This window comes from Lemur catta, chromosome 8 (assembly GCF_020740605.2).
Source record: "Lemur catta isolate mLemCat1 chromosome 8, mLemCat1.pri, whole genome shotgun sequence".
In the NCBI taxonomy this organism is placed as follows: Eukaryota; Metazoa; Chordata; class Mammalia; order Primates; family Lemuridae; genus Lemur; species Lemur catta.
Window position 1 is genome coordinate 30,967,464 of NC_059135.1, and position 14,589 is coordinate 30,982,052.

Sequence of the window (14,589 nt, forward strand, 5' to 3'; positions counted from 1 at the left end):
TTAAATACCAAGAAAATGTATTATAAGCACAGTATTACAGTGCTGTTTTTAATTGCAAAGGAATAAAAATAGCCTAAATGTTCCACAGCAGAGAATTATTTAAGTTATATTTATTTACATGAGGAAAATATATATTTGAGATTTTAAATTAAAAATGGTAGCTTGTGTTAGGTTGAAAAAATACAACTATTTTTTTTTTTTAAATCTAGATGGACAGAGGAAACACACAAAATACTAATAGTTGTCTAGGTCATTCAAGTGTGGATGCTTTTACTTCTTTCCAATTTTCTAAGCTTTTTGTACTATTCTTATAAATTGTATTCTTGGCCTGGTGCGGTGGCTCACGCCTGTAATCCTAGTACTCTGGGAGGCCGAGGCAGGAGGATCGCTCGAGGTCAGGAGTTTGAGACCAGCCTGAGCAAGAGCGAGACCCCATCTCTACTAAAAAAAAAAAAAATAGAAAGAAATTAGCCAGACAACTAAAAATATATAGAAAAAATTAGCCGGACATGGTGGCTAATTGGGAGTCTGAGGCAGAAGGATTGCTTGAGCCCAGGAGTTTGAGGTTGCTGTGAGCTAGGCTGAAGCCACAGCACTCTAGCCCAGACTCCGTCTCAAAAAAACAAACAAACAAAAAAAAAATGGATAAAAGGATAAATTACATCATCATAATAGTACTCTGCATTTATGAGACTCTTTAAATTCATAGTTTAGCCTTGCAACAATCTTTTTTTTTTTTTTTTTTTGAGACAGAGTCTCACTTTGTTGCCCAGGCTAGAGTGAGTGCCGTGGCATCAGCCTAGCTCACAGCAACCTCAAACTCCTGGGCTTAAGCGATCCTACTGCCTCAGCCTCCCGAGTAGCTGGGACTACAGGCATGCGCCACCATGCCCGGCTAATTTTTTCTATATATATTTTTAGTTGGCCAGATAATTTATTTCTATTTTCAGTAGAGACGGAGTCTTGCTCAGGCTGGTCTCGAACTCCTGACCTCGAGCAATCCACCCACCTCGGTCTCCCAGAGGGCTAGGATTACAGGCTTGAGCCACCACGCCCGGCCTTGCAACAATCTTGTAAATTAAGTAGAGGTGGCATTTCCAAGGCAATATAGGTAAAGAGATTAGTAATCTCTAGTTCTAAAATATTCCTTTATTGTCAGGGATCTCTGAGGAACCCAATAAATGATAACTCTTTTCCCTATTCAAATCTAGAACCATGTGATAAACAGACAAAATAGTTGACAAATGGAGAAATAACCATTATCTTTTATTACTAACAAAGGCTAAACTCAAAGACCTAGCTCCCCACCCTTCCATCTAGAGCATGGAATAGCCCACTGGAGAGCTTTGAGTGGGAAGATCAGGCTCACCCATCCAGCTTGCTACCTTCCACTCGTGCTTGTCCAAGTGAAGAGGGAAGGAAGAAAGACAGTCCTTTCACTCAAGATCTTTGCTAGATTAAGATAACCCAGTTAAGAAACTTGGACCAGTTAAATGGCAGTTACTCACCAACCAGGTATCTCACTCTCCTCTTCAGGGAGCAGAAAGTGGTGGGAGAAAATGCCAGAACAATTTAGGGAAAATTTCTCCTCATGTAAACCGAGGAGTGGAGAAAATCCTAATGTTTATCAGAGATTAAATTTTGCATGTTTTTATCATTTGAAGAATCAGATACTGATTCTAAACTGACCTGTATCAGGGTTCAAATGTTAAATAATTTTTCTTTCTTTGGAATGCTTTTTCTCTTTGATGGTAACCTAAAGGAATCAATGGTATTGTGACTCACATTTTTAAAAAATAAATTCCATTTGAAAAGCCTGCCTGAAAAGAACTTTGGTTCAGATTAAAAAAAAAAAAAACAACCAGAACAATGGAGATACATTTCTGACCAATTTGTACTTTTGTATAATACAAGTTTTAAATACATATTCCAAAAATTAAGGAAACATGAAGTGTAGAATATACAGAAACTATATATTGGTTGTAAATTTGTATAGACTTACATTATCATTTTAGGTTGCCAATGCCATGAAAAACTCATTACCATTTGATGCTCCTGATTCTTCACAAGAAGGCCAGAAAGTACTTAAAGTGGAAGTCACTCCAACAGTGCCGAGGATTTCTCGGACTGCAATTACAACAGCTTCAATCCGTCGTCATAGATGGAGGAGAGAAGGTGAGTGCAAAATCCCCATAGTCTACTCATGGATTCAAGTAAATTTATCAGTTTTTACAGACTGTTTTAGCACGTGATATTATAGGACTCTCTATAATTAAAGTATTAATAAAATTTTTCAGTTTTTAAAAATAGCACTAGAAATGTGATTAAATCCCTAAAGTTATTTTAATATAAATGTATGTATATTTATAAATTAGAAAGATGTTATTTAGACTGCTTTATGAATGTTAAAACAGAAAATAAGATCAGGTTAATTTTGGGGTTTTTTTTGAACTAGTAATAACAATAGGAAAGAAGTTGCTTTAACTCTGTTACCATACTGGAAAAAAAAAAGGTGCATGTATGAGCATTGTGGGAAAACTATACAACTGGCCAAACTAACAGTATAATGCAAGCTATTCATAAAAGAATTGATTCTTGTTTTTGGATTTTTATCTTTGCTTTTCATTTTTTGTAAGTGCTGAATCCAGCAGGATTTCATAGACATATGGTACTTGAATAGTCAAGCTGTCTTGCCTAAGAGATATTAATTGCCATTTTAATGATCCCAATTTTTCTGTCCTGTTCATTTGCAAACCTCACATTGTTCATCTGCCGCCTTATGTGTGTGCATGCTGTGCACACACATGTTAACTATATAAATAGTGTTTGTGTTTATATCATATCCATATATACATTCTCTTATCTGCCTGGGTCAAAAATGCTCAGAACAGAATAGAGCAGCACAAAAGCACTAAAATTTTATATGTTGAATCCCAGATGGCTTTGACTTCTCAAACGAGGCTGACTCGAGTATTCCTGGCTCCCCGATCCAACTCGGCTCCACTGACCTAGGGATCAAACGTGTGCAAGAGGGGGAGGTGCTGGTGCGCAGGACCCCTGAGCATGGCTCGCCGGAGCCCAACTCAGCAGCAGCCACAACAGAGGGTAGGACAGAGATGAGGAGGCAGAAGTCAGTGAGGCAGTTGCTGGAGAAAGATCCTGGCTCTCTATCCCCAAGCAGAATATCTTTCCATTCTAGTGTGTGTTTTCACTATCCCAGGGTGTTATTAGCTCCTCCCTGCAAAGCACCCTCCCTCCCCATATGCCTAGCACCAGGTCAGATACAATCTTTAGTTGCCATTTGTGCTGGCCTGGAGTCTGCATCCCTGTATAATCAAAGAACAGCTTGGCATGGCTACTAACAAGGCAGAGGCCTGTCTCCAAAAGGTCTGCAAATGCTTGGAATTTTTTCATTACTGAGCATGTTTATTCTAACATTAGGAAAGAAAAATGCACCCAATGGACATGAGCCTGATTAGTCAACATGAATGATTTCATTTATACAATAATTAATTCTTTAAAAATCTGTGAAGAGGGTTTTAAAACATTAATATATTATCTTTGAGAAATTGAAGTGGAGCCGACCAATTTATCTGTAATCCTTGGGTGTTCAATTAACAAGAATTTTTTATCTCTTTGACAGAGTATACTGATATTGATTGGTTTTTTATAATCTGCATATTAAATTGCCTAGGTCTAGCTAGTGAACTACTGACACCTTTCCTGTATAAATGTGCTATTCTGGTGCACACTACATTTTATAATTTATTGTAAATTAGGGCTGTATTTTATAGCTCCCAAACAAAACTGAAATATATTATGAAAGGAGAGAGATTCTAGTAGATCCTTGTTTCTACAATGTAGGTATCTCAAAATGAGAAATTTTTTTACACATACACCCCACCACCACTATCTGTAAAAGAACACTTCTCTCTGATAGGACAGTATTTACTTGCTGTTTTGCATGTAATCCCTTAGGAGTTAACTTTGTGAAACAGGGAACTGTAGCCAAATAGGTTTTTTTAAATTATTATCTAATGTATTGCTGCTGTGGAATCTTTACACTAATTTATGAAATAAACCAAGTAGTTTTAAAAGAGGTTATATATTTTTATTTATTTTAAAGACCAAACATACATAAAGCAGTTAACTTCCACCTTAGGGAAGTCTCTTGCTCTTTGGTGCATTAGAAATTTGAGCATGCTCAGTAAGAATCTAAATCTACTCTATGTTCCCTTGCCCATTTGCCCAGATTGACCTTATTTCATTTAACAGTGTTGCATGTGCATGACCTAGGAACCTAAAAAAGTTGGTGGGTTTTAGAAATCCTTCTTTAGAGGGCTGTGAAAGATGCGGCCTTCCCTTTTTGTTTTTTATATATCTCTTTATGTTATCCCTAGGAGTCAGTTTTATTTTTTATAAACATATAAAAATGAGAATGTGAATACATGTGGAACCCAGAGTTGGCCTAAATTGAACAACAGCCTATTTCTCAACATTCTTGATGACTAAATGAGCCATTTGATGTATATATTCTACCATTGTTAGAATGTTGGGAGCATTTGTGCTAAGTGTACTACTGTATTAATTAACAGTTGATGAAATTCTAGAAAGTGTGGGATTAGGTTGAAGCATTTCTTCTAGTTCATCGAAAGTCATACACTTTGAAACAAAGGAATCAAAATAGTAGTTCCTTTTTAATATCCTATGAAATATTAAAATACCCTATTTTAACATTTCTTATCACTTACTTCAATGGGGGGCAAGATGGTGTAGCCATGAGGAAAGAGAAATAAGTTTCTTGAGTATGTTTGAAATTTCTAAAAAGGTTATTTTACCTTTTAGTCTAGATTAAATGTGGTTTTTAAATTGATATTAATATAAGCTAAATTTATGAGAAAAGCCACCCATTAATAGAAAAGTTCATTAAAAATCCTTTTCAGTTGTCTCTTTTGATCATGAATGGTATTATTGTCACCTAGGGAGAAAATTACAAAGGAAAAATGTTTTGAGACACAATTGCCTTTTTATTCCCTGAGGCTTTTTAAGCAGCAGGAAGGAAACTACTAAAAATTATGAAAAGTTTTGATAACTCTGAAGTCTGCTGGAGCTTTTGGAAGGCATGTATGCTTACCGCTATACCATCAATGCCTCCTGCTGGAGTTTTTGGATTAGCATAGATTCCTGGCTTTAAAAAAAAAAAAAGAAAGAAAGAAAGAAAACATTTTCTATGATGGATTTAAGTGGTTCTACAGTCAAAATTGAGTGGATTATATGTTGAAATTGAAGGGAGGAAAAAAAATAAACAAAAAAAGAAATGGAGGGAGACTATAAGCCCATCACCTACCTTTTTCCTGATTGTCAAGTAACAGTGTATTTGTGACTTTTAAAGCTAGAATTAAAATTATTACCAAACTGAGGATGTTACCTGTAATTGAAGCATAGTCAATATTCTATTATATTGAAACAGCATTGCTTAGTATATAAAATATCAGTAGATTCTCTTGCATGGTGGCTTTTATGTTATCATCTTTTTTATGGCCATATTGCTTGGGCATCAGATCTGCATGCAGCAAGATTCAGAAGCTCGCACTAAATCTCTCAGTCTCCTTTCCTAGTTAAATAGATATACCCAACAATACATTTCTGTTCTCTCAGTTTTATATTACTATAATAATATCAATTCTGAACCAATAACTATCTTTTCTTGGGCATTTTGCAGTTCTTCATACTAATTGTAAGTAAATTACTAAAATGATATATGAATATAATTTAAAGTTTTTACTTTGAAGTACATTATATATAATTCTTTTGGAGGGGTTGAGAGAAGTGGTGTCAGCTGCTACTGTTCTTAGTAAATGCGTTTTCATATGGCTTTGCATGATGATTAAAGATTATTAAACTGCTGGATGTAACAAGGTATCTTTTGATTTAAGGACAGACTATTTCACTCTTCTTTAGAAAGAAGAAAATAATCCATATTAGAAAATATAGCTAAGAAAATATTTTAATTTTTCCAGGTACTATGTTAAATAAAACATTGTATTTAAATATTTTGTATGTATATATTTTGCTTAGTTAACCTGTATCTCAAAGTAGTATCTGTTTAGATTCTGTCCTAAAATTTTACGTTAACTATAATGTTGATATCTGTTTTGTAGATTCAAATTAAACTTTCTTGCAGGCTGGGAAACTTACTTAATGAGGTAGCAAACTAATATTTGTTTTTGAAAGAAGCAAATGTATTTACTTTCTAAGAGACTACTCATCACACTTTCAGTAAGAGCATTGGGCTTTCTGGAAACCACAAGCTCAATATATTATATATGCTTCTCTTCTTCCCACAAAAACCCCAAGATAAGATTTCTTTCATTAACTGCAGTTTATGCATGAAATGTGATGGGACACTACAGTATTTTGTGATTGTGACAATAATATGTCTCAATGCTAAGAGTTCAAAATATTGTAAAAATACACAATATAGAAAATAAAAATCCTTAAATATCCCTGCTGGTTTCCTACCCCTGGCTCCCTGATATTGTCTTCACATTAATTGATCGAGAAAATGTGGAAACCAGTGAGTAGATGTGTCCATAAGACAAAATGAAATTGTGAAGTTGCTGGAAGCAATGTAGTTTTTTAGTTTTGAGTTAGAAAATTTACTAGTTCTACATTAAAGGTTTTAAAGCCATACAAAAGCAGTTCCCTGTTGAATAGATATAAACTTTTATTTAAATTATAAAGGGTTTGGCTTATATGCATAAATGAGTTTTTGGTATAATTCTGGGTAACTGAAGTTGGAAGAGAGTCTCTTTTGTACAGTCGTAGGTTAAAGAAGGTGAGGGAAGAGTTTTGTTTTTTTAAATAGATAGATATAGTCATTTCAACTGAATGACAGAGTGTATTATAAGGATTTATGTTAACAAAATCTATTTTAGCTAATTGTTCTGTGTGCCTAAATATTGATAGTATACTAAGTATGTTTCTGGATAGTTTTACAAAAGCCGGACTAATCAAAGCTGAATGAACAGAATGAATAGCATATTAGAATTCTGTGTAGATTAAGGTTTATTCCTCTAAATTGTTTAGGGGCAGTGTTGATAGTAGGGCCATTGCCAACCTATAGCAACCATTACTCAAGAGATAAGGTCAGTGTTGTTATTCACAGCTGCTTCTTAATTTAGCTACTGCTGAGTCTGTCTGATTTGTTTTTTTAGGTGCTGAGGGTATAAATGGAGGAGAAGAGTCTGTAAACCTGAATGATGCAGATGAAGGATTTTCATCAGGGGCTTCCCTCAGCAGTCAGCCAATTGGGACCAAACCATCCTCCTCTTCACAGAGGGGAAGCTTAAGGAAAGTAGCAACTGGGCGTTCAGCCAAAGATAAAGAAACAGCCTCTGCCATCAAATCCAGTGAGAGCCCTCGAGATTCAGTAGTTCGCAAGCAGTATGTACAGCAACCAACTGATCTTAGTGTAGATTCAGTTGAGCTGACACCAATGAAAAAACACCTGAGCCTGCCTGCTGGCCAGGTGGTGCCAAAAACCAATAGTTTAAGTCTAATCCGGACAGCCAGTGCTTCCTCAAGTAAATCATTTGACTATGTAAATGGCAGTCAAGCAAGTACCAGCATTGGGGTTGGCACTGAGGGAGTTACTAATTTAGCAGCTAACAATGCTAATCGATATTCAACTATCAGTCTACAGGAAGACCGGCTAGGTCAAGCTGGTGAAGGTAAAGAGCTCCTCAGCCCAGGAGCCCCCTTAACCAAGCAGTCTCGATCCCCAAGTTTTAATATGCAGCTAATATCCCAGGTGTAGTTTTGACATCCTCTCTTCTCTTTCTGCTTACCTTTTAAACTGAACATATTTCATTGTGTAAGAAGACACTTCATCCCACATTTGTGAAAATACTGGTCATCATAACGAGATTTGATTTAGTTTAGGTATCTTCATACTGTATTTTGTATGGAAACAGCAATAAGGTTTTCTTTTCCCTCCTTCCTATATCTTCTCTTCACCTATTCCTTGTAAATGTGTTTGTGAAGCAGTATAAAATGTTTGCCTTTTCCATGCCTTCCTTTCTCCTTGGGTGATGTGCAATCCATCGTAGGCTGATCGGTCCCATTTCAACACTGTGAGACTGAGGGTACATAAGAGGAAATGGTGTATATGATCCCTATGAAATGATTCTTTGGTTTTTGCTTAAAAAGAAAACAAAACGGGTTTGTTCTTATAATCTATAGAACTATGAAGATTACTGGATCATATTTTTTTCTCTCTTAACCAGGAGTGCCTCAGAGATTCTGCTATGACTTTGGACTTCTCTGAGTCTGTGCAATCATATTCTGGAAAAGCATGGGGAAAGATGGTAGATTGCTGCTCTTTTTCATTAAAATGAGGGTAGCTCTTTTTTCCCCCATCTCCTTTATCCCGAGGACGTAAATATTCAATTACTGAGGCATTTAATCAAGTTGTGACCACCTCCATTGGAGGGCAGGGCTCTAAGTTGATTGTGTAATTGATAATGCACTTTCTCAATGGCTCTATAGTCATTATTAACATGTCTTCCCTCTTCCCCACAAGGACATAAGGTCATTTCTGTCCTTAAAATTTGAACAACTAACATATCAGAGAATCCAAGAGGCAAGTTGTTTCCCAGGAATGATTGACACTATGGTGCTGGGGTTTTGTGGGGGGAGGGGTAGTTTTTGTTTAGCCTGTGTGGGATTGTGAGTGTGAGGGGAGGTTTTGATTGGTTTTTTCTTTTCCTTTGTGAACTGATGATGACTGAAGTAGAATAGTACATCTTCAGGTAAAGAGAGGGATTTCTCAATCCACTTTCTGTGATGTCAGACTATTAGAGAAACCCTTTCAGCTGCTTTCTAGATGTATCTAAATTCAGTCAGATATTTTGGATTAAGAAACCTGAAGACCTGATAGATCACATACTCCAAGGAAATATATCAGGGACAGATAATTGGCTGAAAACACTGACGCTTCAATGTGACACATTTTCTTTAGAACATTTCTACCAGGGGGTACTGACTTGATTTCTCCTGCAAGGACCACACTGCCTTTGTGTTTAATGTAATGCAATTTGTGGACACCCTAATCATATATCTGCAAAGTTTCTCATTTTTATAAAACTTTGAAATCATGCCAGTAAGCTAGATGTTGAATGTATGTAAGTAGCATTTGGTAACTGCTGAAAGGCAAAAAAAAAATACATTATTGGTTAAAAAAATGTAGTTCTGATTTGGTTGAATAAGATTTTATTATAACCTCTTCTGGGTCTCAGGCACTAATGTTTGAAAAGGGAATATATTCAGTTTTTAAAAATCAGTGTATTGTGACTTGAACTGCTATAAGTTATCCTTCCACAAAATACATCAGAGCTATCAGTGCTTTGTACAAGTAGATGTTTTTACTTTATTGTTGTGAAAGAAAAATATACTGAATTTATAGAAAGCAAGTATTCTCCTAATTAACAAGGTTTACAATTTTATCTCTACCAATTAAAATTACAATAGATTTTGATAAATAAACAGAAAAATGCCTCTTGTTTTTTTCACACCTAAAAATTCCCCCATTTTATTTACTGTAAGAACATTTTTTTTTAAAGAGGGACTTTCTGTTAGAATCTTTATAAGAATAATGAGATGCTTGTTTGAATTTAGTAATCTGTAATATTTTTCAGCTCATATGAAAATGGAAAACTGTAATAGAATCTGAACTAGTATCTACAACATTGCCAAAGTCTGGAGTAAAGATAAAAGTTGATAAACAGACAATTTATTGATTTTGTGTGTGTGCGTGTATATATATATGATGTATATATGTATATATCACAGAGACATATTTTAGATATCCGTTGGATGTCAAATAAATGAAAAGAATTTAAAAACAGCCAAAATAAATGAGGTGTAAAGGTCTATAACATGGTAAGGGTGGCAGAGTTTCAGGTATGTAAGGAAGGAAGTATTGTACTTACCTGGGAGTGAGATCTTGGCTTTGACTGGAAGTCAGTCACTTTTTGGCAGAAATACCTGGTTTATTTAGGAGGCTAAAGGACTGTTTTTAATTCAACAAATTGTGCATTTACTGGCATCTAAATCTAGCATAATTTTAGTTAAAGCACAAAAGAAATACCAAATAATACCAAATCACAGCAAAAGCTGTAATAAATATAGTAAAATTTTCCTTTGATTAGAAATCATATGTTATACCTGAGAAGTTGGTTTTAAATAATTTTCATCTTAGAGGATTTCATTTATCTATGTATATATATATATTTTGTATGTATACATACTTATTAATGTTTCATGACCCTATAACATTTGTTTTCCATTCTTTTAGGTGGTATTATTTGGCCCCAATGAAGAAACATTTCATTTAGTCTAAACTTTGCATTCAGGATCTTAGAACAGATTTCTTGTGCAAGATATAGTTAAAATGGAATGAGTTAGTTTAACAAACTGGAAGTCAAATTTTCTAAGAGATTTTTGATAGGCATTTGCATTACTTATTAGCATTTAATTAAAAAGTTTTATTTCTGACATGCAATAGCTGTTACAAATATATGCCAGCAATATTCATACTTCATCCTTTAACAACCTTTTGTTTTATACTTACTACCATAAAAAAGTCTACCCATCTATAGAAAAAACATTAGGGAGAAAATACTTGTTTTCTATAATAAAACGATTTGGTTGATGCCATCTATGCCAGGTTGGATTAAGGAATACAAAGAAATATCTGAACGTTTTGGGAACTCTTTTCTATGACATGAATTACTAGAAAGCAAACTAAATTGTAAAGTGAAAAGTTAACTTAGAATTAAGATTTTTAAATACGAAAATATTTTAAAAAGCCGGGGGGAAAATGGCTATAATTTTAAATCTTAATCTCTACCACCATCCATACCTTTCCAATTCACTCTTCTGTGCCTATTTATTATAGGATCAGAATGTTTGTGCTAGAAGATACCCTAGAGATAATCTAGCTAGTCTCCCACACCTGCTCCTCACCCCACATTCATCCTCAGGAAACTGAGGCTCAAAAAAGTTGTAATGTGATCAAGATCACATAACTAACGCAGAGCCAGAATTAAACCTAGTCCCCTGTCAAACGCATATTAAAACCCACTGCCTCCCTTTATGCATACTGTGATAAATGTGGTACATAACACTCTTCATTTCTGTAGATTCCTTACAGTTCTGGCCTGGTAGTTGCTGAGTACAGCATATTAAGAAAAGCATTAAATCGAGAAAAAAGATAGAGTAATAAATATAGATGGGGAAGTGTTAGAAATGTTATCTATATAGAAGTAAGGATAGATGGGTAGATACATTGTTCTTTATTCTAATTTATGCCTTACTATTTTCTGCCACACAACAGTTGTATGCTGCCATTTTATAGTTAATTATATTTCTGGGAATTTATTTAATGCAAAATAAACCCAATGAAATCAATGGCTTCGATCAGTGTTTCTAGCTATTTTAAAGTAATTTTTGAATCAGCCAGCTTTCAGTCACCAAGGTGGCAAATTAATTATATTGCACAATGGGATATTGGAAAGTAAAGATTAAATAAATTTGATCCTATTAATTTCTAATGTAGAAAGAGAGATTGAATCTTATGCTTAGAGCAGATACAAGCAATATTTCCTTACGTGACTGAAAAAGGTTTACAGTGTGAAGCTTATGATTCCATAATGGAACCGTAACATATGTCATTTAAAGTGTATATACCTATAAAATGTCTTAAATGCGGTAGTCTCAGCTATATAAGCTCATTATTTACAACCTGTATTCTCAAATTCCACTTAGTAGCTTTAAATTAATTATAATTATTTATTAGACACTGGAATACTGAGAATAACCTTTCAGATTGTTTTGTTTGCACTACTCTTGTGAATATTTTAATTAAGTGGGGTGTTTTTCCTACCTCACTTTGTGAGGTTTGTATGGGTCCATTTTTGAGTACTTTAGTTCTTGACAATCAGTTGTCTCATTTAATGTTCTGCATCTTCATTTGTAAATAAAAAAAAACTAGTATCTGTCTTTAGGGTTACTATCCTATTTATATGAACACTGGCAAGGAGGATCTCTCCATTTCTGATTTTGGATGACAGAGTAAGTTTTGTTTTGTTTTAAAAAACATCAGTATTTCAGTTACATATTTGTTTTTCAGTTTAAAAAAGTTTAATAAGTCATGCCAGTGATCAGAAAATCTAAGAATTTTAGGGCAATTTTTCTATAGTATGGCTATGTTTAACAGTTTGAACATGAGATTTTTTATCTTTCAAGTTGAATGATTATTGTCATTGTTTCACCACTAAGTTGGTTGAGACTTGTTTGTAATACTTTAATTTTTTAAAAGTGCTTTTTAGAAACAAGTTGTTTGAAAATCAACTAGAAATAACCTCTTAAAAAATCAAGAATACTGCCAGATTATAAGAAGATGGGATACAGTGTAAAGTTGTTAACAGTGCTAATAAAACCATAATGAGTCACCAGATTGGTAAAATTTTCTATGCCCAGGTGGTCATATTGATAATGTAAGACAAATTTTAGTATTACTTGCTTTGTGTGTACCAGATGGGTATATCATATCGGCACTGAGCCTATATAGGAAATATTAATACTATTCATAGAAGAGTCATCCTCACTCAACCTCCCTGCCCATGTAGGCATATTCCTTCTAAACCTAACTACACAACCACAAAATTCTGGTAACTTCAGTCTTTTCAGTATTTTTGTAATCTCAGCCATTAGTCCCATAAGAAATATGTACAACAGCAAACAATTCAGGATAGAAGTTAGCCGAAAGCTGGGAATGATGTGAAATAACTGGCAACATAGTACAGAAATGTAGAGTCTATGTTTTGCTCCTGGATTTTGAGAAAATGTTAATCGTGTTTACAAATTAAAGCATATTCAGATGTCTGCTATTATGTTTAATATCCATTTTACAAAAATAGAGTAAGTGGGGCCAGGCATGGTGGCTCATGCCTGTAATCCTAGCACTCTGGGAGGCTGAGGTGGGAGGATCACTTGAGCTCAGGAGTTGGAGACCAGTCTGAGCAAGAGTGAGACCCTGTCTCTACTAAAAATAGAAAAATTAGCTGGGCATAGTGGTGCACACCCATAGTCCCAGCTACTTGGGAGGCTGAGGCAGGAGGAACCCTTGAGCCCAGAAGTTTGAGGTTGCAGTGAGTTATGATGATGCCACTGCACTCTAGCCCGGGCAACAGAGTGAGTCACAAAAAAAAAAAAAAGAAAGAAAAGAAAAGAAAAAAAAGAAGCATAGCTTAAAGTATAAGCGAGTTTTAAAAAATTGTATCTGGAGGTAGGTCTAATAAAGAATCTTTTATTTTCAAAGAGAAATGACTTAATTAGGTAATCCATTCCCAACTACAGAATTGATACTAATCTAGTTTGCTGTATTTGAGTGTAAACAGCTCATTGTGGGTTGTATCAGAGGAAATTCTTTACATCTGCATTGATTACACAATTTACCAAAGAAAATTAATCTACCAAATATAATTTTTAAAGTACTGAACTGTTAAGGAATGAAGCCCCTTTCACCTAAAGGATTGCTTTTTAACCTTGGGGGATATTAAAAGATTCTTTGACCTGGAAAATAGGTTTACAGAAGCTAAAAGATTCCATTTGAAGTTTTCTTATGTCAGTAAAATGTCAATATTTTATAATTCCAAAAGTACCAGTTAAAGGTTAAGTTCAAATATTATTTCTTATGGCACATTTTCATGTCTTCTTAACTCAGAGTAAGGATTCTGCTCATCAGTATTGAATAAAAGAGAGAAGTTCCCAAAATTGGTATACTGTGTAATATTGTGGGTTTTTTAAGTAAAATTGGGGGAGAAATTGTGGAAATGCACCTTTTTCAATGGGCAATGGCAATTATTTCTAATAAGTATGATATTGGTTAAACTGGTACAGTTTGTTTACATGATTTATGTACATGATCACTCTGTGTCTTTTTCTTTGCAGGAAAACATGATTAGGTTAAGAAAAGCTGAAATGCTCGTTTTTTAAATGTATAGACCAATAAGAACTAAAGTTTTTAAACTGTTAAAAAATGATTTTTTTTGAAATCATGAAATATATATTAACTAATGTTCCAAATAGGTTCTATGTATTATTTTTTCATATTAGGTGGTAGTTCTAAAGTAATGAATATATTGATTAACTATCTTAGAAGATTGGCTTTCTAACAACCACTGATACTGGTTTGGGGTGGTTTTTTGTTTTTTTGTTTTTAAGTTTTATTATCCAAACTGAATTGAGATGTGCTCCATGCTCCATGTGGTGTTTTAAAATATTTATAATAAGTTCATCTACTTTACATTGAATCTTTTTTATTCTTATTCTAAAAATCATGCTGGCTTTACATTCAGTTTAACTGGTTAAGTGAAACAGGAAGGTGCAAAGATTATTTTCTCATTTTTCTCATGATAATTTGGCTTTCCTGAGGTACAGTTTCTGAAGGATTTTTACTACTCTGGCATCATATAATCTGATGTGTCACAATGGACAAGTAAACAGGAAATATCCCACTTTCAT

At 34.3% G+C, this 14,589-nt stretch overlaps 1 protein-coding gene across 6 annotated transcripts in view; it reads left to right on the plus strand.

Moving 5' to 3' along the window:
- Nucleotides 1–10,007, plus strand: part of FAM126B (family with sequence similarity 126 member B) — a 62,908-nt gene extending 52,901 nt beyond the window's left edge. For 5 of the 6 annotated variants that reach the window (XM_045559766.1, XM_045559768.1, XM_045559770.1 and 2 more), the window contains 2 exons: nt 2,016–2,175; nt 7,218–10,007. In XM_045559766.1, the coding sequence (XP_045415722.1) occupies nt 2,016–2,175; nt 7,218–7,819 (762 nt within the window). In that variant the 3' untranslated portion in view covers nt 7,820–10,007. Of the gene's footprint in view, nt 1–2,015; nt 2,176–2,937; nt 3,106–7,217 lie in introns of all 6 variants that reach the window. The other variant, XM_045559771.1, reaches the window with a different exon arrangement.
- Nucleotides 10,008–14,589: the final 4,582 nt, after the last annotated feature.